Raw genomic sequence first — 26,873 nt, forward strand, 5'->3', positions numbered from 1 at the left:
TAGATTTTTTCTTGGTGGATACTATTGCAATTACATAAAACATCTTAAAGTCATAGCATCCTATTTTGAACTGATAACAACTTCACTTCAATTGCATAAAATATTTTTTTTACCCCATCCCCAAATATCACAAATTACATCTTTATATGTTTTTATACCCATTAACATAGATTTATAGTTAAAAAATGTTTTTGTCATTTAAATTCTATGTACCAAAATTACTACAGTACAGGTTACTATATTTGTTAATATTTACCCTTACCAGATAACATATATTTTCATATGGTTTTGTGTTGCTATCATTCTTTAATGTTTTATTTTAACATTTTTTCTTTTTCTTTCTTTTTTTGAGATGGGGTTTCACTCTTTTTGCCCAGGCTGGAGTGCAATAGCATGATCTCAGCTCACTGTAACCTCCACCTCCCGGGCTAAAGTGATTCTCCTGCCTCAGCCTCCTGAGTCGCTGGGATTACAGGTGTGTGCCACCACACCTGGCTAATTTTGTGTTTTTAGTAGAGATGAGGTTTCACCATGTTGGCCAGGCTGGTCTTCAACTCCTGACCTTGTGATCTGCCCACCTCGGCCTCCCAAAGTATTGGGATTTACAGGCATGAGCCACCGCACCCAGCCCCATCCTTTTATTTCAACTTGAAAAGAACTAAACCCAAAACCAGCATAAAAATGGCAATAATAAAAATCAGAGCAGAGATAAGCAAATACAACCAACAAAACTAAGAGTTGGTTCTTTGAAAAGATCAACCAAACTGACAAATCCTTAGCTAGATTAAGAAAAAAAGAGAACATTCAATAAATACAATCAGAAATGAAAGAGGGAACATTACTACCAATACGACAGAGATAAAAAGGATTATAAGAGAATATTATGAAGAATTTTATGCCTACAAATTTAATAACCTAGAAGAAATGGATCAATTTCTAGAGCAAACACACAACCTACCAAGGTTGAATCATGAAGAAATGGAAAGTCTGATCAGACCAATAATGAGATTGAATCAGTAATCAAAAACCTCCCAACACAGAAAAGCCCAGGACCAGATGGCTTCATCGGAGAATGCTACCAAACATTTAAAGAAGAATTATCGCCAATCCTCCTGAAACTCTTCCAAAAAAATGAAGAGGAGGGAACATTTCCAAGCTCATTCCATGAGGCCAGCTTTACCCTGATTCCAAAGCCAGACAAAGACACCACAAAAAAAGAAAACTTCAGACCATTATCTCTGATGAATATTGATGCAAAAATCCTCAACAAAATACTAGCAAATCAAATTCAGCATATGAAAAGGATTATAAGCCACGACCAAGTGGGATTTGTTCCTGGAATAGAAGGTTTGTTCAGCATACAATTAATGGAGAGCTGGGCGCAGTGGCTTATGCCTGTAATCCCATCACTTTGGGAGGCCAAGGAAAGAGGACTGCTTGAGGCCAGGGGTTCAAGACCAGGCTGGGAAACATAGTGAGACCCCATTTCTATAAACATTTTTAAAAAAATCAATCAATATAATAAATCACATTAACAGAATGAAGGGGGGGAAACCACATGATCATGTCACTAGAAAAAGCATTTGACAAACTTAACACCCTTTCATGATAAAAACACCCAACAAAATTAGGAATAAAATGACATTGATTCAACATAAGACCATTTATGAAAAGCCCACAGCTAACATCACACTCAATGATGAAAGACTGAAAGCAAGGCTTTTCCTCTAAGACCAGGAACAAGGCAAGGATGCCCACTCCTGCCCATTTCTATTCAACATAGTACTGTAAGTCCTAGCCAGAGCAATTAGGTACAAAAAAGAAATAAAAGGCATTCGAATTGGAAAGAAAGACATAAAATGATCTCTATTCACAGATGACATGATTTTATATGTAGAAAGACTTAAAGATTCTACAAAAAAGGTTAGAATAAATTCAGCAAAATTGCAGGATACAAAAATCAATCAACATGCAAAAATCATTTACATTTCTATACACAACAATGAACAATCTGAAAAGGAAGTTAAGAAAACACTGCCACTTACAATAGCATCAAAAAGTATAGAATACTTAAGAATAAACCTAACCAAGGAGGTAAAAGACTTGTACACTGAAAACCACAAAAGGTTACTAAAAGAAATTTAAAGGCACAAATAAATGGAAAGACATCCTGTGTTCATGGATTGGAATATTTAATATTGTGAAGACGTTTATACTGCCAAAAGTGAGCTACAGATTCAATACAAGCTCTATCAAAATCACAGTGGGCATTGTTTGCAGAAATAGAAAAATTCATACGGAATCTCAAGGGATCTTGAATAGCCAAAACGATTTCAAAAAATAAGGAAGTTGAAGGGCTCAGACTTCCGGCTTTCAAAACATATTCCAAAGCTACATAACCAAAACAGTGTAGTACTGGCATAAAAACAGATAAATAGACCAATGAAATAGAATAGAGAGCCCAGAAATAAATCCTGCGTATAGTCTCCAATGATTTTTGATAAGGTGCTGAGACTACTAGATGAGGAAAGAGCAGTCTATTCAGCAGATGGTGCTGGGGAAACTGGACACACACGTAGAAGAATGAAGTTGAACCATTATTTTACACCATATACAAAAATTAACTCAAAATAGGTTAAGGACCTAAACAGACCTAAAACTATCAAACTCCTAAGAGAAAACACAGGGGGAAAAGCTTTATGATATTGGACATGGCAAAGACTTCTTGGTTTCACCATGATACCAAAAGCATAGGCAACAAAAGCAAAATTAGACCAGTGGGAGTACATCAAACTTAAAAACTTTTGTGCATCAAAGGATATAATCAACAGGGTGAAAGGTCAACCCATGGGATGGGAGAAATATTCACCAATTATTTATTTGATAAGGGGTTTGCTATGGTTTCAAATTCCCCTCAAAACTCATGTTGAAATTTAACTGCCACTGTAACGGTGTTGAAAGATAGGACTTTTAGGAGGTGATGAGTGCCTTCATGAATGGATTAATGCAGTTATCACAGAGTGAATTAGTGGGTTGAGGGTGAGTTTGGACCTATTTCTTCTCTCTGTCTCTTGCACTTGCTTCTGCCTCAGGCCTTCCACCATAGGATAACCCTTGCCAGATGCTGACACCACACTCTTGGACTTCCCAGAACTGTGAGCCAAATAAACTTTTGTTCCTTATAAATTATCCGGTCTTTAGTATTCTGTTACAGTAGCACCAACTGGACTAATACATAGTTAATGATCAAGAATATATAAAGGACTCCTACGACTCCTATAACGAAAGAATCAAATATCTCAATTAGAGAATAAACAAAGGATTTGAATAGACATTTCTCTAAAGATGATATACAAATGGCCAATAAATAGATAAAAAGATGCTCAATATCACCAATCACTAATCATCAGAGAAATACAAATCAAGACCACAGTGAGCTGTCACCTCGTACCTATTAAGATAGCTGTTATCGAAATAACAGAAAATAACATGTGTTGGAGAGAATGTGGAGAAACTGAAACCCCTGTGCACCGTTGGTGGGGTTGGAAAATGGAGCAACTGCTATGGGAAAAAGTATGAAGGCTCCCCCAAAAATTAAGAGTAGAACTACCATATGACCCAGCAATCCCACTTCTCGGCACATATCCACAAGAATTGAAAAGAGGGTCTTGAAGAGCTATTTGAAAACCCATGTTCATAGCAGCATTATTCACAATAGCCAAGAAGCAGAAGAGCTCAAAATGTCCATCACCAGATGAACAGATAAACAAAATGTGGCATATACATACACTGGAATGTTATTTGGCCATAAAAAGGAAGGAAAGCCTGTTACATGCTATAACGTGAACCTTGAGGACACTATGCGAAGTAAAATAAGCCAGTCACAAAAGAATAATAGTATATGATTCTACCTATATGAGGCATCTAGAGTAGTCAAATTCATAGGAAGAAGTGGTGATTACCAGAGGCTGACAGGAGAGGGAAAAGAGAGTTTCAGATTTACAAGATGAAAACGTTCTGGAGATCTGTTTCACAGCAATGTGAATATACTTAAGACTACTGAAAAGTACACTTAAAAATGATTAAGACAGTAATTTTTTTTTTTTTCTTCTGAGATGGAGTCTCGTTCTGTCACCCAGGCTGACGTGCAGTGGTGCACTCTCGGCTCCCTGCAACCTCCGCCTCCTGGGTTCAAGCGGTTCTCATGCCTCAGCCTCCCGAGTAGCTGGGATTACAGGTATCCACCCCCACACCTGGCTAATGTTTGTATTTTTAGTAGAGATGAGGTTTCACCATGTTGGCCAGGCTGGTCTCAAACTCCTGACTCAAGTGATCCACCTTGCCTCGGCCTCCCAAAGTGCTGGGATTACAGGCGTGAGACACCATGCCCAGCCAAGACAGTAAATTGTATGTTATGGTTGTTTAACCACAACTTTTAAAGAAGTTTTCTGAAAAAAGGACACAAGGAAGGGATGCCCTCTCCCTCAATTTGTAACTTTTTTGTGGGAATGCACATCTGAAATCACTATAGCCATCCTATTATAACCAACGGAACGTGAGACATGCTGAGGAACGTAAAGCAGAAAAATGTCCTGGGTCTTTGGGCCCATGATTCAACTGACCTTGGAGCCGTGTGCCTTAGGACTTCTTGTTATGTGACATGACATCCTTTTCTTATTGGTTATACCACTTGTATTTTCTGTTGCTTGAGACCAAAAGCATCTAACAGATGCATTACTACTGCCTCAAAATAAAGAGGGTGCTTGAAGAAGCTCCATTAGAATGTAACTTTCAGAGGGTGGGCATTTTTGTCAGCTTTGTTCACTGCCGAGTTCCTGGCACACAGAATAGTGCCTGGCACATAGTGAGTGCTCAATAAATGTTTGGTAAATGAACAAAAAGAAAGTTTAGGATCTCTGTTCTCCTACATCTTCTACTTCTTATTCAGTCCCTTCAGGGCTCTGTCACCTACACAGGGAGGCATTCTCTGAAACCCCCAAATCCTTGTCCCCCTAAAACCCTCATCAGGACCTTCAGTATCATTGGATACTACATTCTTCCACTGTAGCATTTCTTTGTTTTTTTCTTTTCTTTTTTTGAAATGGAGTCTCACTCTGTCGCCCAGGCTGGAGTGCAGTGGCGTGATCTCGGCTCACTGCAACCCCCACCTCCCAGGTTCAAGAGATTCCCCTGCCTCAGCTTCCCAAGTAGCTGGGACTTCAGGCGTGCACCACCATGCCCAGCTAATTTTTGTATTTTTAGTAGAGACAGGGTTTCACTATATGTTGGACAGGATGGTCTCAAACTCCTGGCCTCAAGTGATCCACCCGCTTCAGCCTCCCAAAGTGCTGGGATTACAGGCATGAGTCACCACGCCCAGCCTCACTGTAGCATTTCTTATAGCTGCACTTAATTACTTATTGGTGTAATTACTCATTATTTGTTTAATGAGTGTCTCTCCCATTGGACTGCTCCATCAAAGCAGGAACCAATGGATGAAAAAATGCTTTGTGGGGAAGAAAAAAAAAAAAGCAGGAACCAAGTCCTGCTCATGGTTGTAGCCTCAACTTCCAGCAGTGATTAGCACAGTGTAGGCACCTAAAATTTTTTTTTCTAAGATATTCAAACTCTATCTTGGCTCTACGTGAAAACATAAAAGCCCAAGTTGTAAATTAGTCTTTTTGACTAATTCAGAATTTTATTAAGTTGTACCTAGGTTGAAGAATCAAGGAAGGTGGCTGGGCGCAGTGGCTCACGCCTGTAATCCCAGTACATTGGGAGGCCAAGGCGGGTGGATCACCTGAGGTCAGGAGTTCGAGGCCAGCCCGAGCAACATGGTGAAACCCTGTCTCTATTAATGTGGTGGCGGTTCCTGTAATCACTCTCGGAGGTTGAGGCAGGGAATTGTTGAACCGAGAGGGGAGTTGCATGACCGAGTCGAAGGAATCCAGAAAGGTATTATTTACTAAGTTCCCAGGAACTTGTATGAGAAATGTCTTTTTCAAATTAAACTGTGGCATTTGGGGGATTTCAAAAGCCCAAGTAGAATAAATAATTCATAATAGAAAGGACAGAGTCTCTTATGAAATCCAAGAATAGATTTGTAGTGTTCTTCTTTTAAGGACCATTTACATCTTCTTGGTTTTGGAACACTCATGTTTGACATTATTTGATTCATCCCTCACTACTTCTCTATAAAACTGCCACTGCTACCCACAAACAGATTTTGCCAAACTGAAAATCTCCTTTTTCTTTTTTTAGGGATAGGATCGTGCTCTGTCACCCAAGCTGGAGTGTGGTGATGCAATCATAGCTCATTGCTCAAATTCTTGGGCTCAAGCAAGTCGGCCTCAGCATCCTGAGTAGCTGAGACTACAGGTATACGCCACCATGCCTAACTAATTTTTTTAATTTTTTGTAGAGATGGAGGTCTCACTATGTTGCCCAGCCTGGTCTCAAACTCCTAGCCTCCAGCCATCTTCCTGCCTTGGCCTCCCAAAGCACTGAGATTATAGGTATGAGCCACTGCACCCAGTATGAAAGTCTATTTTTATGGTATTATCTATTTCATCACCACTCATTCATTTATAATACAAAGTCAATTTGTTTGGTAAGAACTGTATTTGCCATTCAAACTGGGACAACCCTCATTACACTGTGGAATCCTATAATTACTTCATAAAATAAGGGGAAAGGGCTGGACACGGTGGCTCACGCCTGTAATCCCAGCACTTTGGGAGGACGAGGCGGGCAGATCATTTGAGGTCAGGAGTTCAAGACCAGCCTGGCCAACATGGTGAAACCTTGTCTCTACTAAAAATACAAAAATTAGCTGGGCATGGTGGCGCATGCCTGTAATCCCAGCTACTCGGGAGGCTGAGGCAGGAGAATCACTTGAACCCAGGAGGTGGAGGTTGCAGTGAGACGAGGCTGAGCTACTGCATTCCAGCCTGGGGCAACAGAGTGAGACTCTTCTCAAAAAAAAAAATGGAGGAAGTGGGAGGAAGGACAGATAGAAGAAAAAAGTGGAAGAAGAATAAAGCAGCCATGTTTCTACTACTTAAGGAAATGTAATCCAATGTTAAGAGTGTAAACAGTTTAGAAGCATGGTGGGAGAAACCTTTTCCAGGACAATAAATGATAGCTTTGGTGACAATATGCATTCTACACTTGCACTGTCCAATACGATGGGCATTAGCTATATACATGGCTACTGAACTCTGAGTGAGTAAAAATAAAACACTCAGTTCCTCCACTGTACTAGTCACATTTCAAATACTCAATAGCAACATGTGGCTAGTGGCTGACCTATTGAACAGTGCAGATATAGAACTTTTCTATCATTGCAGAAAGTTCTATTGGACAGCATGAGTCTACATGTTCCTCCCAATAATTACTATCAATGGGTGATAGAAGCATTAAAATCACCAAGAGAGACACGCAAGTGGAGACACAGCCATACTGTAAATGCAAAAGATCTACTTCCCACTGTATTCTACTTGGGAACAAATTTCTTAAACATAATCCCTCCCTGCCTCCGTTACTGAGTAACAGATTTGGAGTTTTTAAAAAAAACCTCTTCGGTTAAATGAGGGAGAATCTACTCTTTCTCTGTTGAGTGCTCTGGGCATTGCATGCAAACTTACAGTTTGGTCTCATCTGCCTCTTTCTGCATTATTTCAAGAATCATACGGCATGCTTCAGAAGTCCCCTCTGGGGTGGCATGGATAGTGACAGGCTTCTCTGCAGCTCCAGAGTTCTCTTTTCTATGGATGTCTACCCTGTAGGAAAAGAATCAGGAGCCATGATTACAAGGTCATCTGGATAGGACCCTAGTCCCAAGAAAGTGTCACACCAACCAAGGTACAGCAAGGACACAGACAGACAAGGAGGCGTCATCAGCACGTTTGCAATCAGTGCCATTCTCCAAGAAGGAGGCAAGCAGTGCAGGGGGTCTTGTGCCAAATTTTAATTATTTGCAGCTTCACTTAGAAGGGAACGGTTCTTACAGGAGTGCTGTAGGACAAAGGCACTAAGCCAACTCGGTAATGAAGCCAGTTTGGTAAATGAAGTATTTTGTGTAGTCTTTCAAATGACTGCAGAAGTGAAGAGTAAAGTGAGAAGGATAATACTGCACATTGGCACAGTGCCGGTCTCTGAACTGATTGCAGCTTTTAAAAGCCATATGTTAATCCAAATCCAAACACCAAATTCACGCAAGCTTTATATATTTGAGTGTGGATAGAAAACAGAGGCATGCCCTCTCTCTGCCTCTCTAAGTTTTTGGTTTCCTTTCCATTGGCAGCCTGCCATTAAGACTAATGGCTCAAAAGCTTGATGACTTTATCAGACTTCTTTGGGTAGTTGTGGTCCTACCTGTTTTTGTTAACTTTCAAAATTACATAACTGATTATGTCCTTTTTACTCTGGCTGTTAGAAAGCTTACAGCCAAGTCTTTGGTTGACTTCTAAAAAATGGGCACACACTTTGAGAGCTAACCCCACTTCTATTTAAACTTGTTACATTTTTTTTTCAAGCCACCTTACACAATTTTTGGAACAAAAAGACATACATAAAAGTCACTTTCACAGTGAACTTGAAGGAAAAGCCAGGGCTGATTTTAAAATAAAAGGAATACCAAACAGTAACTTCCCTCTCTATTTCCTTACTTCTAAGATGTGGCACTCCAGACTCATCCATATCTGTGTCTATTATTTGGGGATAAATAAGACGTTTTGAAGAAAATAGCATTTCTCTTTCAGGTTACAAGACACTTACTGAATGACCTGAATAAACTGTACTAGCCCATGTAAATAATTACTATGCGTCAGTAATTGGGTGCTTTGCAATTTAAGTACTTTCATATAAATTATTTCACTCAATCTCCCTGATTGTGCTAATTGTCATAATAATCCTGGCAAAACAGACAGGAACCCTCTATTTATTTACTTATTTATTTATTTAGAGATGGAGTTTCACTCTGTTGCCCAGGCTGGAGAGCAGTGGTGCCATCTCGGCTCACTGCAACCTCCACCTCCTGGGTTCAAGTGATTCTCCTGCCTCAGCCTCCCAAGTAGCTGGGATTACAGGCGTGAGCCACCACACCTGGCTGATTTTTGTATTTTTAGTAAAGATGGGGTTTCACCATGTTAGCCAGGCTGGTCTCGAACTCCTGACCTCAGATGATCCCCCTGCCTCAGCCTCCCAAAGTGCTGGGATTCAGGGATGAGCCTCCGTAATACAGAGGGTGCCCGGCCAGAACCCTCTGTTTATAGAAGAGGCAATTGATGCTCAGAGAGGTTAACATCTTTTCCAAGATCATAAAACCATTTAAAGTGCTACAACTTGAACATGAGTCTTTGTTTTCAAGTCCTGAACTTGCTTTATTACATCATGCTACAGTCTTAGGAAGATATAAAAATCAACAATTCCGTAAGACATTTTATTCACTCCAACTCTTACAACCGGTTTAGTCTCCTTGAACAGGGAGGAAACTAAACAGAAGGCCAGTGTGCTTTATTTCTTGCTTGACGTGGCAGTGACTCGCCCACTTCTTTGTGAGACTACCTATGTGATCACAAAGAATGGCCACCCCCGGGGCTCTGACTCAGGGGAAGAGGAAGAGCTAGGATGAGTGGGTTCTAGGATCCCGCAGAGCTCCACACCTCTGCTTTTGTAGAAATCGATGCATCCATAAGCATTAGTTCGCTTACGGGAACAGTCCTGGCTGTGAGGTTATCAGTACCCTCTTTATGAACTTTTAGCCTCTCAGCATGAAAGCTTATCACAGCCCCCAGCTTGATGTTAGTCTGTTAGTAGTCCTGTTGAAAGAAGCCACTGTTTCTTACAGCACAGCCCCCCACTGCTGATGTAAGCAATTGTGACCTAAGAGTGGCTGAGACCCACCAGCACGCAGGGGACCCCTCAGAAGGAAGCAAAGGAAGCCCCAGAGGCACGTACCGGGACTGGGTCTGCTTAGTGATGTTCTTTATGGTCAAGCCCTCCTTTCCGATGATGGCACCAACAAACTGGGTGGGGACCAGGATCCGCAGCGGGAAATCAATCTGTCTGGCCTGAGAAGTGCCCCCAGGAGCGTGGCCTTGCTCCCGGGAAGAGTGGTCCCCACGCTGGGCTCGCTGAGGGGGCGAAGGGGAGCTCACCTCTTCATCCGGGATGTAGGAAATCTTGAAAGAGTAGTTCTCAAACTGATGCCCGCTTAGCTTCTCCATGGCTCTGAAAGGCAGCAGCATAGGGGAGCTTCGTCAGAAACCAACATCAAGAAAGACCCTCCCACAAGACTGGTTCATTCACTCCCATTTAATAGGCGCCTATATGGTGCCATGCCAGGCACTGAACATACAGTGGTGAGCAAGACAGACACCATCTCTGCTCCCTCAGGGCTTGCGGTTAACAGTTAAACAAGTAATCACAACGGATCAGCCTGGTCAGGCTTCATATCCAACATTACAGCCTGGTTTCTCCACCACTCAAGGCCATTTCCCCCTTATCAAAAACTCTTATAAATATCAGTATAAAATTATGACTAAAAAAAAATTATGACTCTTTTTTTCTCATTTTAATCATCATACATATTATTGAAAATTCAGAAATATGTAAGTGCAAATAAAATCCTAATCCACTATCTTTACTGTCTTTCTTAAATATAAACATATTATTGCTTATAAAAATGGGTTAATATTGCATATACTATTTTCTAACCTTTAAAAAATAGTTAATATTCTAAACATTTTTCAATGTCACTAAGTACCTTTCAGTATAATTTACACAACTCAACTGCAGTATCAGTATAATTTTTAATGACTGTTTAACATTCTATTGATTTACCATAGTTTTTGCAACTGATCCTTTATAGTTAGATATCTGTTGTGTCCAACCTTTTACAGTTACACACAGTGTCACCATCGGCATCTTTGCAACTACAACTTTGCACACAGGACAAATTCCTAGTAGAATTGTTAACTATTGCCCAGTGGGCCCCTGGAATGGTTTCAACATTTATGATCCCATAGCAGTTTAGGAGAGAGCATTTCGTGTCCTTGAATCTTCAAATGCACAGAGTGCTGTTATTTAAAGATATTTATCAATTTGATAGGGGATAAATGATATACCACTATTATATTCGAAATACAATATCCTTTTCACATATTTTTAGTAGTATTAACCCAATTTTACTAGGTTAATGTTTACGACTTGTAAATTTATTACGAAGCAGCCTTTTGAATTTAATAAAAGCAATAGAGTAATATCATGTACGGAGGTCCACCCAAGCAGCAGCTAGATAAGGGCTGTGGAGCTGAGTTGTTGGTGTATCTCCACTTACAAATGTGTACAAGGTAAAGTTAACACTAAATGAACTATTACCTTTTTCTTTTTCTTTTTTTTTCAAGACAGAGTTACGCCCTTATTGACCAGGCTGGAGTGCAATGGCACGATCTCGGCTCACTGCAACCTCCGCCTCCCAAGTTCAAGTGATTCTCTTGCCTCAGCCTCCCAAGTAGCTGAGATTACAGGCATGCGCCACCATGCCCAGCTAATTTTGTATTTTTCGTAGAGATGGGGTTTCTCCATGTTGGTCAGGCTGGTCTCGAACTCTCAGCCTCAGGTGATCTGCCCACCTCGGCCTCCCAAAGGGCTGGGATTACAGGCATGAGCCACCACGCCTGGCCTGAACTATTACCTTTTTCAATGCAAAATTAACATTTTGAAAACTAGCAGTATGAAAATGGGTTAAATATCTTTGTATGTTGAAAAAGAACACTATAATCCTGGGATGTATAGCCAAGGTTATGCCACATCCATAAAGCAAGACCAAATGTGACCATAATTCTAGTTATAATGACCTGACAGGCACTTTAAGGACCTCCTACAAAAAAGGAACTTGTTTTTGTTGTTCTTTTAGAGATGGGGGTCTCATTATATTTTGCCCAGGCTGGTCTCAAACTCCTGGTTTCAAGTAATCCTCACCCTCCCAAGTAGCTGGGATTATAAGCATGTGCCATCACATCCGGCTGCTGTTGTTGCTGTTTTGAGAGGCAGGGTCTTGCTCTGTTGCCCAGGCTGGATGGTAGTGGTGAAATCACAGCTTACTGCAGCCTTACTGTCCTGGGCTCAAGTGGTCCTCCTGCCTCAGCCTCCCAAGTAGCTGGAACTATAGGTGCAAGCCACCATTCCCAGCTAATTTTTAAATTGTTTTTTGTAGAGACCGGGTTTCCCTATGTTGTCCAGGTTGGTCTCAAACTCTTGGGCTCAAGCAATCCTCCGGTCTTGCCCAAAATGCTGGGATTAGAGGCATGAGCCACCATGCCTGGCCTCATTGTTTTTTAAGAGACTTGATCTTATGTCCATTAATAGCTAAGCTCAAAATTAACCATCCCTGAAGTAATGAATGGGCACTGGAAAGAGGATGGGGATTGGAGAAAAGAACCCAAACCAGGTGCTATTGATTAACCACTCTCAGACAATTCTCTCAGCTGCTGCTGTCACTGAGGTGGATTCCCTCTTAATGTTACACACACAAAATTGATGTTTTGGTATAGCTTGTGCTGCTTCCTCGCAGTGCATGGAGGAAGCTCTAGGTAAAAGTGGTCCCAAGTGTTTGGCAAAGCAGAGTCTAGAGGACACAGTGTCACAGATATGGTGCCCTCTATTCCTGATCATGTCAAGACGCAGCTCCCATCTTGGTTTTGATGCTGAGGCTCAACATTTTTCAAGTCTCTACACAATCCACAAATATCCCGGTGTGAATGTCCTGGAGCACCACTGACATGTCAAAGATGACAGGAACACCCTGGAGCTCTACCAATATGTCAAAGGTGGCTCAGATGCCGTGGAGCTCCATGGATATGTCAAAGGTGGCACATATCCAGCTCACAGATCTGCATCTTTTTAGAAAACATTTAAAAACACAGAACTCAATGGAATTCAAAGATAAAAACAAATAAATTTAAACAGAAATAAGCCCAAATCTGCTTACATTTTTGCTTCTTCTCTTGTTGCATATGTGACGTTGACAACGGCGGTTTCTGTGTCTGTGTTGACTAGGGAAAAAGCAAAAACTACACTGTCATAGGAAAAAGTGCTGTCACCCTCTGGCTTAATGTAAACAGACAAACTTTAGAGAAAAATGCATAAAACCCTCATCACACTGGCTCCACAGTTATCTGCATCTCTACGTTTATTCATCTGAATTCACAGTAATTTGTAATCAATTGTATATAACACATTTGTAATCAATCGTATGAACAACTCAGAACTGTATTTTCCACATATTTTATAAACACTTTTATATGAGTATTTTGTATCAGTACATTTTCTTTGTATTTTTCATTTTTAATGTCTATATAAAATTGCAGTGAGTCAAATGTACCATGACTTGCCTAACCATTCCCCAGTTGTTGGCAAGTAGGCTGTTCCCACTATTTGCTATTCTAAATAGTGTTGCTAAAAATCACCTTTGTTGCAAACATCACTGGATTGTGTGTTCTTCTGAATTACTTCTTCAGGCTAAAATCACAGAAGAAAAGTAATGCAGTAAAAGAACGTGATGCTTTTTAATGCATATTTTCAGACTGGTCTCCTAGAAGTTTGTATCAATTTATTGCATCACTATCAAGGTATGAGTTTTAATTATAATTTGCATTAATTCTTAAATAATTGGATATACATATAAAACAATAAGAAAATGTTTTAATTTAAATTATTCATTCATTGACAAGGTTGAACCATCACTATTTTTGTTTCCTTTTGACTGAACTCTTTGTGTGAGTTAAATCTAATAAATAAAACTGACAATTCTAATTTACTTGGCTAAAAGAGAAAGTATAAACTCTGATTGGCTAATAAGGGATTACTCTTGTGAGTTGTCTTATCTTAGATCAAAATTTCTTGCCTCTTCTTCTATAGTTAGAAATTAAAAATAAATTCAAATGCCAGAGAAAACTTTCTCAATCCAAGCCAGTAAATGTAAACACCAAAAATATATGTTTTCCAAAACAAACAAAGGTGACTAGATCAATTCTTCCCTTTAAAACATTTAAGCTGTTGGGAGTTTGGAGTTAACAACATCATTAAGTTAAAGACAATTCAAGAAAATTATGATAAAGCTGCTGTCCAAAATAAAAATAAAACGCCATAATTTATGATTCTTTACCCTGGACCCATGCTTGAGCTTCAAGAATTCTATAAACTCCTCCAAAATTATTCAAATTTGTGGAAATGTGAGTTTTTCTGGTTATTTTATAAGATTTGCAAAGGGATCTGAGACCCCAAAAAGCTTAAGGACTACTGTTAAAAATACTGTTTGTTAAATAACTTTAAAGCAGCTGCAGCCTTTATGGGTTGCAGGGAGTTGTATGTAATGCTCAGAAAGAGCTGCCACTGAGAACTACATGTAATAAACCCGAACCCAGCTCTGGCCTTGGCCTCGAGTGTTCATAGCACACTTTAATTCACACTTAACCCAGAGAAGTCCTCACAGTACAAAACAGGGGAGGTGTAGCCCATAACTGTCCTCTCTCAGTGCTAACACAGAGAATGCTACAAAGGTTTCATATTTGCTGCTTTCTAGTGCTACAGATGAGGCTGTTGACTCCCAGAAAGCGCTGGGTTTGAACCTCCTGAATAAAGCTATCCATTAGGATTCTCAGATTCAGTGCTCACTTCTTAGTCATATTCTCCGTTCTTCAAAGATGTTAGTCTTCAGGAAATCAGGCAGTTCTTTGATTCTGTGACAAGCTAAGCTCCATTCAAATAATGTATTTCACTGGACATGAAAGTTCTATAAAGTTGCCTAAAACTCTACTGAAAATATTTTCCCACTGAATCAGGAATCACTCACGTAACAGGACAAAACAATAGCCCAACAGTTCTATCCCGTCATTGTTAGGCAGCTGGAAACTGGGGGGTCTCCAGGGCATAGCTGCCCTAGGACCTGTAAACTGCCCCAGGGACCTGGAATATATTTTTCTTGCATAGCATTGTCCTCAGTTAATAATATAATCTTAACTAGTAACTTTTACAGGTTCATGGCTGCAAGGCCATCTTGCCTACAATACCCAATCATTAGAATGTCTTCTTTTCTGCCAGGCACGGTGACTCACAGCTGTGATCCCAGCACTCTGGGAGGCCAAGGTGGGTGGATCATTTGAGGCCAGGAGTTTGATGCCAGCCTGGCCAACATGGTGAAACCCCGTCTCTACTAAAACTACAAAAATTAGCCAGGCATGGTGGCGCTCACCTATAATCCGAGCTACGAGGGAGGCTGAGGCACAAGAATTGCTTGAACCCGGGAGGCGGAGGTTGCAGGGAGTAGAGATCGTGCTCCTGCACTCCAGCCTGGGCGACAGAGCGAGACTCCGCCTCAAAAAAAAAAAAGGGGGAGTCTTCTTTCCATGTCGAAGGAAATAAGAACTAAGAAATAGAATTCTTATAAATCATGTCTTCTTTCTGAGCTCTTTCCCTTCACCTTTGGGCATGGGCAGGCAGCAGCATAAACTGAATAATATCTGAATAATTACTGCTTTTAAACTATTAATTAAACTAGCAGAATAGATCGTATACCAGAAAATGGGTTATTTGCAATTTTTCCTAAGTGAACTTGAACAATCCCTTCAGCTTACGTTATGACTCTGCTGTCTACAAATGCCTTATACAAGTTCTCTTTGGGTACCACAACTATCCAGTGATAGAGGAAGGGTAGAAATTTCTCTCTCAATTTTACACTTGTGCATACTGAGTCAGGGAGGTTATGTGACTTTTTCAAAGGTTCGCAGTCAGTAAGTGACTGAATTTACATTCTGTTTTCTAGGTCAAGGTAAAAATAATCTTTATCACGTATTATCGCCTGTCGCATCCAGAGTTTGGAATCTACTTTTCTGGGACTCTTAAAGAGCTACATAAGATAGCAGCTTTAGGTACCACTGTTTTCCTTTTAAAAATCATAGTATTTCATGCTTTAGAAGATAAAAAAGAGGTTGGCAGGAAGAAAAGTATCTTCTGGGCATTTGCAGCACTGCTCCTGAGACAGGTGTTCTCAAACTTGAGTGTTCACAAAAATCACTTCAGAGTTTTTGTTTGTTTGTTTGTTTTGAGACAAAGTCTCACTCTGTCACCCAGGCTGGAGTGCAGTGGTGTAATCTCGGTTCACTGCAAGCTCCACCTTCTGGGCTCAAGCGATTCTCGTGCCTCAGCCTTCCAAGTAGCTGGGATTACAGGCATGCGTCACCATACCTGGCTAATTTTGTATTTTTAGTAGACGGGGTTTTGCCATGTTGGCCAGGCTGGTCTTGAACTCCTGGCCTCATGTGATCTGCCTGCCTGGGCGTCCCAAAGTGCTGGGATTACAGGTATGAGCCACCACGCCCGGCCTCGGGTGCTTTTTTAAATATAGATTCACGAGCTCTTCCCTGCAAGACTCTTACTCAGTAGGTCTACAGTAAGCCCTAGGAGTCTGCATTTCATAAGCACTTCAAGGGATTATTGGTATAGGAGTCCTATTCGTTGGGTAACACTCAGTCCAAGACATTAGGGATCTGTTTTTCTTATCCAGGAAAAGGAAAGTAGCAACCGTGTAAATCCAATTACTCCTAAGTGAATTAAGCTTACCCTAGCCTGACAGCGTTTGTCAGTGCTTGACCACACTGCACAGTGTATGAGAAACAACTTGTAAATAATATTCCTTGAAAAGGCAAACTACATAGACATAGATAGAAAGAGACAAGATATCTCTCACATCTATGTAAGATACATCTTACATAGATGTAAATATATATCCTCTAGGAAGCTTATTTCAAAGAAATATGAACTTACTATTTCTCCCTGGAGTTGACCTAACCTATAAGAAATAACAGATAATATCTCTCTCCAAAACCCAAAAAGCTAACTTCCTCACTTATTACCTTGTTCCACATTCTCCACTGTCCCATATTGAGCCAAAAGTCCATCCAACACCTAGAAGAGAAAGCTTCCATGTCAGAATGGGAAGGCAAGATCATACGTACAAAAAATACTACAGTGATATCCCCAGGCAAATGAATTAAAGAAAAAAAAAAGATGGTTATAGGAATAATCTAATTAAATTGACATCTCAGGTCTTCCATAAAAACAGTTAGAACTGAACAAATATATGGGACCTACATTCGCTTATTGGCTCCCAAATAATCTGTTCATTAAGGTTACACAGCAGAATTTCAGAGTCTTAGGAACTGTTAACAATCACATTCATCATGATGGTTTGGAACACACTACTCTTAAAATGAGAAGCAGAATAAAGTACAAGACTCACTCCAATTACTTGAAATATTTAACGATTCTTTTACAAGGATCTCTTCATTTTACAAGGTAATAGGATGTGTATGTTTGAAATGTTCCATAATAATCAGGTGTTTTGTTTTGTTTTGAGATGGAGTCTCCCTCTGTCACCCATGCTGGAGTGCAGTGGCACCATCTCGGCTCACAGCAACCTCCACCTCCTGGGTTCCAGTGCAGCTACTCTCCTGCCTCAGCCTCCGGAGTAGCTGGGACTACAGGTGCCTGTCACCATGCCTGGTTAATTTTTGTATTTTTAGTAGAGACGTGGTTTCACCATGTTGGTCATGCTGGTCTCAAACTCCTGACCTCAAGTGATCCTCCTACCTTGGCCGCCCAAAGTGCTGGGATTTACAGGCGTGAGCCACCACGCCCAGGCAATAATCTTTTTTTTTTTTTTTAAAGTAATAAAAGCATTAGATAAAACATTGTTTCCTTTAAGGCACTGTGTTTTCTTTGGGTGGGGAATAAAATATGAGGCAGTTTGTTTTTAAATCACAATAAGGCCACTCCTCATATTCTTACTTTATTTTAAGGTAGAAATCTTATAAGCTTTACAACTCTGAAAACATACCTTAACTGTTACAGCAACTAATTCAAAACAAACAAAAAATTCTGCGAAAACCAACAAAGACCTTTCTACTTTTGTTGCCTTTTCATTCACTTTCTTTTTTTCAAATTATAATCTGGAAAGATAAAAATCTTTTTAAAAATCATGAGATACAAGGCAGGTGGATTGCTTGAGCCTAAGAGTTTGAGGCCAGCCTAGACAACATAGCAAAACCTCATCTCTACAAAAAATACAAAAATTAGCCGGGCATGGTGGCATGCATCCACAGTCCCAGCTACTCAGGAGGCTGGGGTGGGAAGGTGGGGTAGGAAGATCCCTGGACCCAGCTGCAGTGAGCCATGACTGGGCCACTGCACTCCAGCCTGGGTGAAAAAGTGAGACACTGTCTCAAACAAACAAACCAACAAACCATGAGATACAAATCACAACCAGGTATATATTTTGTTTCTTGGCTTATTTGCTGGTGCTTGGTAGCATGGTACTTGAAAAGACAGAACATGAGGGATCACAGTACACATTCTATGAAAGAAACAAATACGACCCCAAACTCTTTACAGATCACATGCATTCGGGTACTGTAAAGAAAGAGGCAGGACTCAGAAGCTTTGTGGGAAACACTGAGGCCCTCTAATTCCTAAATGTAAAATGGAACTAAAGAAGGAAGAAATGTCTCAACAACCCATTAAAAATTGACACTGGCTTACCTCCCACTGCAGGTGAGGAGGGATGTTTCGAATCTGAATTTTCCTGCTCCTGTAAAGATAAAACCACAGACTATAACACTTTCTCCAGGACACAAACTACAGCAAATAATAAAAATCAGCTTAAACCCATCATTTGAATTTGTTTTCTCACTGTGTTCACCATGGCATCAACAAAAAATTCCTACTGTGAATCATGAGCGTAGTTTTTTTTGTTGTTGTTGTTTTTTTTCGAGACAGTCTCGCTCTGTTGCCAAGGCTGGAGTACAGGTGGTGCGGTCTCGTCTCACTGCAACCTCTGCCTCCCGGGTTCAAGCGATTCTCCTGCCTCAGCCTCCCAAATAGCTGGGATTACAGGTGCCCACCACCACACCTAATTTTTGTGGGTTTTTTTTTTTTTTTTTTTTTTTAAGACGGGGTCTCACTCTGTCATCCAGGCTGGAGTGCAGTGGTGTGACCTTGGCACACTGCAACCTCTGCCTCCCAGGCTCAAGTGATTCTCCTGCCTCAGCCTCCCAAGTAGCTGGGATTACAGGCATATGCCACCACGCTTGGCTAACTTTTGCATTTTTAGTAGAGACGGGGTTTCAACATGTTGGCCAGGCTGGTCTCGAACTCCTGACCTCAAGTGATCCACCTGCCTCGGCCTCCCAAGTGCTGGGATTACAGGTGTGCACCGCACCAGCCTCATGAGCATATTTTAAGGTTTTCAATTACTTTGGAAAAAACAAACAAACAAACAAAAAACCAAGAAACCCAAGAAATCCCAACAACCTAAAAATAATAATAATAATAATAATAATAATAATAATTTAAATACAGACTCATCTTTTCAATTTCCTACCATAGTAGTTAGAATTTCAGTCATCATACAGTTTCTATTTATAGAATTATCCCCTTCTTCCTCAAAATATATTGGCCTGCAACTGACCCTACCCCAAAGTGTACCTAGGCTCAGACAGGACAGGTGAGGTAATATAGCAGGCTTCAACAAGATCAGATTTAGTTGCCCCCTTATCTAACAATGCAAAATGTCATTTAAAAATATTTTTATTTCTGCATAGGTACTACAGACCTAATTCAAAAGTTAAAACACTATAAAAAGTTATACTGTGAAAAGTCTCACCACCCCCTTCTTTCACCAGAAATACTTTTTACATGTTATTTGCGTATCCTTCAGATTCTTTATGCAAATAATAGCAAATGTGAATATATATTCATATTTTCACCCTTTTCTTATAGAAATATCTGCATATTCTACACATTCTCTGCATCTTGCTTTTTTCACCTAACAGTCCTATTCTTGAGATCCTTCTCAAGGTAGAGGTAGAGAGTTCCTCATTCTATTTCATAACTACATAGGTATCCTGAAGTATATTTAATCCATCCCCTACTTATGGACATTTGGGCCTTTTCATTCAGAGGCTTTCCCCAAGACATCCTGCTGTCTGAAAGTTTGAATGACTTAGATTGTTTCTTGTTTTTACTTAAGCATTAAAATAAGACAGAAAAAAGAACAGTATAAGTTATGTAATTTTTTTTTTTATCTTTGAGAACATGCTGGATCCTGGAAATAAAGCATTTAAATGTTAAAGAGGTTGTTTTAATAGAGGAGCTTGACACTGAAATCCTATAAATACTCATTTTGGGGGGTTGCCAGAAAAGAGATGTGGTGTACCACCTTGTGGGGTCAGAGGTACTAAACAGTGGCTATACACAGTCACATGTTTCTCCAGGGCTTTAATCTGGGCAACAGCCCCAGAGAGAAATGTTACAATTCAAGCAGAAAGAGAAAAGGAGAGACACACACAGAGAGGTACAGAGATGGAAGAAATAAATGGGGAAATAATGAATTAAATGAGGGGCTCTAGTTTTCTCAGCTCCTTTTTACAAAACGTCATGGAGGCAACCTCTCTGTTCTAGCTCCCATATACTACTTCTGTCTTGTCTATTTTTAAAAAATATTAATGTATTCAGGCTTTACTAGGGCTGCTTTAATGACTATACAGAATCACTAATTGTGTATCAGGATGGAAAAAAAATCAAGAACTAATTTCTACCTCTATGCTGTGAAGGCGGCTAATTCCCGACATGGCCTTTGGCAATAGTTCAGAATAAAACTGCCAGCCCCATCCCATACAGTGGCTACATGGAAATTCTCTATGGAAGATGTCACCAAGCCTAACAGTTTGTAGAGAAGGCATCAGAATTTTCAAGAAAATAAAATATTTCTGAAGAAAAATATTTTTGTTATTTCCAAATATAAACATTGACTCCAACTGCTAACCAACAATTTACTGGTAGATATTCTATTGGAAGAAACTCATGAATGAGAACAAAGAGATGTGAACAAAGACAGCTACTGTAACATTATTTGTAACAAAGAGTGCATACAATCTAAATATTTACTAACGAGAGATGAATACATATATCATAATACAGCCGAATATAGAATATTATACAGCTCTTAAAAATGAAGTTGACAAGCATGCACTGTCATAGAAAACTCTCCAAGGTATGCTGTTACAAGAAAAGGGGTAATTACAGATTAAATTGATCCTGCTTTTAAAAAGCACAAAACCAAACTACCTGTTATTCAATGTGTATGTGTGTAAATGCACAAAGGTTACACCAAGCAGATTTAGTTGGTAAAAGGATACTTTTAGCTACTAATTTTTTATATTTTTTAAAATTATTAAATTTTTAATAGAGATGGGGTCTTGATATGTTGCCTGCTGGTCCTGAACTCCTGGGCTCTAGTGATCCTCCCACCTTGGCCTCCCAAAGTGCTAAGATTAAAGGCATGAGCCACCATGCCTACCCCTTGTTTTTTTTTTTAATTGAGAATATATTCACGTCTTATCCTACAGGCTTTAAAAAACGAACAATGAAAACTTCCATTAGGGTTGCCTTAATATACAAGACTTATTTTTTTTAAAGTATACTGGAACCTGCTAAGTAAAAAAAAAAAAAAGAAAGAAAGAAGAAAAAACCAAACCTCATTTTCTCCACAATTACACTAGGTATTCTTGAAATCTTATTTCTTATTCTTGAAATCTAATACAAGTAAAAGTCATTTCTCATCCTCACTGCCACAGAACTATTAATGTATGTGGCAAACACTTCTTAGTGCAAAAGTAGGAAAACTCTGCCCAATGCTGATTACCCCAAATGCTAACTGAATGCATCTAAAACAATGGCATTTCCCTGTAATAGTCCAAGTAAAGACTACACATAAGTTCAGTAACTGGGAATGTCCTGCTTTGTTAAGCCAGAGGCTTGGAGGAATAATCTCTTAAAAGCTAGACTGTCGCACCTCTGATCTCAGATCAGGATGGAAAGGAAGAAAAGGAACTGAGAGCTAAAAAGAGAAATGGAGATCACTACGGTAGAACAGACTAACCTGGAGTTCAGCCGGTCATTTGGGAGACTATCCTGAGGGATTATCTTTTGGGGTCATGAGCAATTAGGATCTCTGAGATCTGCTGACTCCTGTAGCAGCATCTGGACAGCATGCCTTCTCATCAGGGTACCCAGGAGGCCTGTCCCCTCCTTCCCCGGGAGGGACTTTGGCATGTCCTTCAAAACGCGGCTCACACACAATCCCTGCTGAGCTTTCCAGAATGTCTCCAGAAAGAACTGTTTCCTCTGCACTTTTCAGCTTTTCTGGTAGCTCATTCTTTGCCACAATTACTTATCTGCTAGTGCTGTGTCCCCTCAACCCCCGTGGTGATTTCGTCGAGACAGGTTCCTTGTTTACTATTCCACTGTCTAGCACGGGGTCCCGTACACAGGGGCTGAGAAGAGCACTTCTGCTGCTGGCTGCAGTCTGTTCATGATGAAGACCCTCCTGACCCCACCCAGGAAAACGAATTGTCTATTTTTTCTTTGCCAGGTAGTCAACAGGAGAGGGAAGGAGGTGTTCATTTCCCTCCTTCCTTTAGACAAGAAAGGAAAGTATTTGGCTCAGTCTCAAATGAGAATATGGATCTTTCTCCCTGAAACTGTGCCCTGCTTTAAAAAAACCAAACACACAGTAACTTAGGAAAGTGATTGGTAATAGGAAAATAATTCTTTGTACCTTAAAATAATAATTTCACAGTTCCAATATGTTAAAGATGAAACCAAGCTTCTCTAATTACAGGTAAAAGGCATTTTTCATCCTCACTCACAGAGCCACAGAACTATTACCGCCGTCTCCCAGCTGGTCCCTCCATCTTTGGCCTCCCCCTTTCCCATCCACTCCTCACCTGGCTGCCAGTCACTTTTTCCACACACGGAGAGGGCTATTCCTGCCTTCCTTGACTCCCTGCTGCTGCCTCCTCCCCATCTCTATCTTTAAACACTCCTGCCACACCAAGCCCTTCCACCTGCAGTTCACAGGTGTGCCAGAATGAGCCTTAAACTCCCTCAGCTCACCTTCAAACAGAAGTAAAAAGAGCAGCGGGAACATGTCTTTATTTCACCTTCATTTTAACTGGAAGCAGAATAAGACCTGAAGTCAAGCAAAGGGTGCTCTTTAATACAAATATACAGGCTCTCTCCCTGTGGCTTTCGGATTCAGGAACTTAGAACTTCCCACTCTCAAATTCAAGTAAATTAAGTGTGTGGGAAAGGGCCACCTACCAGGAAACAAGTAATGCAGCCCTGAAGCCATCCTGCTTTGCTAGGGAACTGGCTACCTTCACGGATTCTAGACTCTGGTCAATTGATTATAGCACACGTGTGGACTATCAAACTGTAAAGAACCACAGAATAAAATATATGTAATCCCAGCTCATCTAACTAATTTATAGTTGAGGGGTTCCAAGGACTTTCAACATATAAACGCCTCAGCACATATTTTATAATATGTTATATTTATAATACGTTATCTTTGGCTGTAGATACCCAGAGGTAACAGAAGGTTCCAACTAAATGAATGTCAGATAAGCTAGATGTCCATTGTTATGAATTTCAAGGGCCTGGCAGAAATTATTTAGTTATGGTAGAATTTGTTGCTTAAAGTAAGTAGGCAATCAGCTGGGGAAATAAAATTGTATTTAACTATTGAGGAACCTCGTGAAACTGAAGAACCATTTCATCTGTATTATTAAAAAAAAAAAAAAGTTGGGAGGCTGAGGCAGATGGATCACTTGAGGTCAGGAGTTCGAGACCAGCTGGCCAACATGGTGAAACCCTCTCTATCAAAAACACAGAAATTAGCCGGGCATGGTGGATGGTGCGCACCTATTGTCCCAATTACTCAGGAGGCTGAAGCAGGGGAATCACTTGAACCTGGGAGGCGAAGGCTGCAGTGAGCCAAGACTGAGCCACTGCACTCCAGCCTGGGGGACAAGAGAGAAACTGTCTCAAAAAAAAAAGTAAAACACCTGCTTTGGTGTGAGGAGGATAATGCCATAGTTTTCAGGCATATGGTCAATTAGCCACAAGTCTATCAGCTACCTTGAGAACTCTAACCCAAGCCTTGGCTATGCTGTGGGTCTGACTAGAGAACAAATTAACATGAATTGTGAGAACCCAGCTTGTAGGATTCCAGCTTCCACTGGAGAATTAGGCCAACTAGGAACTGGAGGTTTCCCAGGTAACTTTTGGGCAAGAGAGGCAACATAGAGGACCTTGTGAGAGTGTCCTTTGGGGCTCTACCCAACTAGGTCCCATCTGTTTCCACAGCATTTCTGAGCTCCATCAGATGATAAAAGGGATTTCCTTACGTGCGTTACCTGTAAAGAGAGGCAGGTATGCTAACCAACCCTGAGCCGGGACAGAAACCACCAGCGCTCCCAGCCCTCCTCCCGTTTAGCGCTGCAGTCAGATTCCAGTCTATTGCACGCGCTCATTAGTGTGTGTTTCCTATTCCTCATTAGTTTGAAAGTTCCCCTAAAAACTTCTGGTCATTCTGTACAAGGGACATCCTGTGCTAAACTGAACTAGGACCTAGGGCTGCTCAAGGAAGCAAATAAATCACCAGTGATAGCCAAGTCCAATCCTCTACCCAACTGTCTCTTTTTTTTTTTTTTTTTGAGACAGGGTCTTGCTCCGTCACCCATGCTGCAGTGCAGTGGCGTGATCTCAGCTCACTGCAGCCTTGACCTCCCCCGCCCAAGTGACCCTCCCACCTCAGCTTCCTGAGCAGCTGGGGCTACAGGCCCAAGCCACCATGCCCAGCTGTTTTTTGTAGTTTTTGTAGAGATGGGGTTTCGCCATATTGCCCAGGCTGGTTTTGAATTCCTGGGCTCAAGCAATCAGCCCACCTTGTCCTCCCAAAGTGCTGGGATTACAGGCATGAGCCACCACGCCCAGCCCAACTGTCTCTTAAAGTTCTCTCTTTCGCTCAAACCCAGACACCACATGGGAGGATCACAGAGACTGATTAAGAGTCAATGAAAAAAAATTGTTTAGTCACTTTCTTTGTTGCAAAATGACTAAGAACAATTGCCTCTGCCTCTATGGAATCCAAAATAAAATAAATGTATTAGGAAACTAAATGTGTTCAACATAAATAAACTGTTGAAAATGAACAAAATGAACAAAAAGCAGTTTGGGGTATTTTTTAAGAGAAAAAACAAATAATAAGCATAAATCCCTGTGAATATTAGTAGTGTTATGAGCCAAATCATAAGAGGATTAAATTAAATACTGTGGTGACCTGCTGCAAAGGGTTCCCCCACCACGACACAGTCTTGGTCTGTTGCCCAGGCTACAGTGCAGTGGTGTGATCTTGGCTCATTGCAACCTCCGCCTCCTGGGTTCAAGCGATTTTCCTGCCTCAGCTTCCTGAGTAGCTGGGACTACAGGTGCACACCACCACACCTGGCTAATTTTTGTATTTTTAGTAGAGACAGGGTTTCACCATGTTGGCCAGGATGGTCTCGATCTCCTGACCTCATGATCCGCCTGCCTCAGCCTACCAAAGTGCTGGGATTACAGGCATGAGCCACCATGCCCAGCCCTGCAAAGGGTTTTGAGCCAGGAGAACTGCAGTTATGAACTCAGTAACTTCCCTTGCTCTATAAACTCACGTTCACAAAACCATAAGCCCCAGAACAGCCCTCATAACTCATGCTTCCTGGGCATCCAGAGACAGAAACTCATGGAAGTTCACTGCTTGAATGAAACAGGAAAAAAAAAAAATCACTTAATATGATGTGTCTTGGTCCATTTGGACTACTATAACAAAACTCCATAGACTGAGGTTATAAACAGAAATTTATTTCTCACAGTTCTGGAGGCTGGGAAGTCCAAGATCGAGGCACCAGCAGATTTGCTATCTGCTGAGGGTCTGTTCCTCATAGAAGGCACTGTCTAGCTGTGTCTCTGGATGGAGGAAGGACTAGATATCTCTCTGGGGTCTATTTTACAGAGATACTAATCCCCTTCATGAGGGTTCCGCCTTATGATCTAATCAACTCTCCAAGGCCCTTAAATACCACCACCTTGGGGGTAAGGATTTCAACATAAGAATTTGGGGGGGACACATACTTTTAGACCACAGCAAAAAGCAATAGTCCGAGACTAATTCATTTATCTCCCCACAGCCCTCTCAGAGCCTACTAGCTCACAAAAAGACCTGACTAACACAATTCTAGATTTCTCTTTTGAGGAAGCCATCAAAGATTCTTAATTGTTTCCTGTTGAAAGGAGTGGAGCCGGATGTCGTGGCTCACACTTGTAATCCCAGCATTTTGGGAGGCCAATGTGGGAGGATGGCCTGAGCCCAGGCGTTTGGCACCATCCTGGGCAACATGGCAAGAACTCATCTCTACAAAAAGAGATGGTGGATAATTCCATAATACTATTCATTTTTTAATTATTAGCCAGGCGTGGTAGCACATGCCTGTAGTCCTAGCTACTTGGGAGGCTGAGGTGTGAGGATCACTTGAGCCCGGGAGGTCAAGGCTGCTGAAAGCTGTGACTGTACCTCTGCACTCAAGCCTGGGCAACCGAGTACCAAGTGAGACCCTCTCTCTCTAGCAAAAAAAAAAAAAAAAGAAGTGGAAGGAGAAAAGTCAGTGAGTCAATGGATCATTAGATGATGTTTAGATGTCTGTGAGAAGACTGGTTGGATGGTTACTCTTGGACAAGATGGTGAAGGAATTCCTCTATTGGGTTAGAATAGAACTTGCATGAAATGACCATTATGTTTCATTCCACCTGCAGGATTCTATAAATCTTTTGGACAGAATTGTAACAGGAAGGTTAAAACCATTTCCCATTAAAAAGAAATTAGCATGCTTGTTTATAGATTGAAACCATCACGCACTGTTCAAGTGAAA

At 40.8% G+C, this 26,873-nt stretch overlaps 1 protein-coding gene across 4 annotated transcripts in view; it reads right to left on the reverse strand.

Moving 5' to 3' along the window:
* IGF2BP2 (insulin like growth factor 2 mRNA binding protein 2) overlaps positions 1-26,873 on the reverse strand; it is a 184,793-nt gene that overhangs the window by 36,075 nt on the left and 121,845 nt on the right. For all 4 annotated transcript variants that reach the window (XR_004251168.2, XR_004251167.2, XM_058426924.1 and 1 more), the window contains exons 3-7: positions 18,601-18,649; positions 16,917-16,968; positions 12,995-13,058; positions 9,961-10,233; positions 7,647-7,781 (exon numbers count right to left, since the gene is read on the reverse strand). Coding sequence is in view for 2 of the 4 variants with exons in the window: in XM_058426924.1 (XP_058282907.1) it covers positions 7,647-7,781; positions 9,961-10,233; positions 12,995-13,058; positions 16,917-16,968; positions 18,601-18,649 (573 nt within the window). In the remaining 2 variants the exon portion in view is untranslated. The remainder of the gene's footprint in view (positions 1-7,646; positions 7,782-9,960; positions 10,234-12,994; positions 13,059-16,916; positions 16,969-18,600; positions 18,650-26,873) is intronic.

This window comes from Hylobates moloch, unplaced genomic scaffold (genome assembly GCF_009828535.3).
Source record: "Hylobates moloch isolate HMO894 unplaced genomic scaffold, HMol_V3 SCAFFOLD_13, whole genome shotgun sequence".
Taxonomy (NCBI): domain Eukaryota; kingdom Metazoa; phylum Chordata; class Mammalia; order Primates; family Hylobatidae; genus Hylobates; species Hylobates moloch.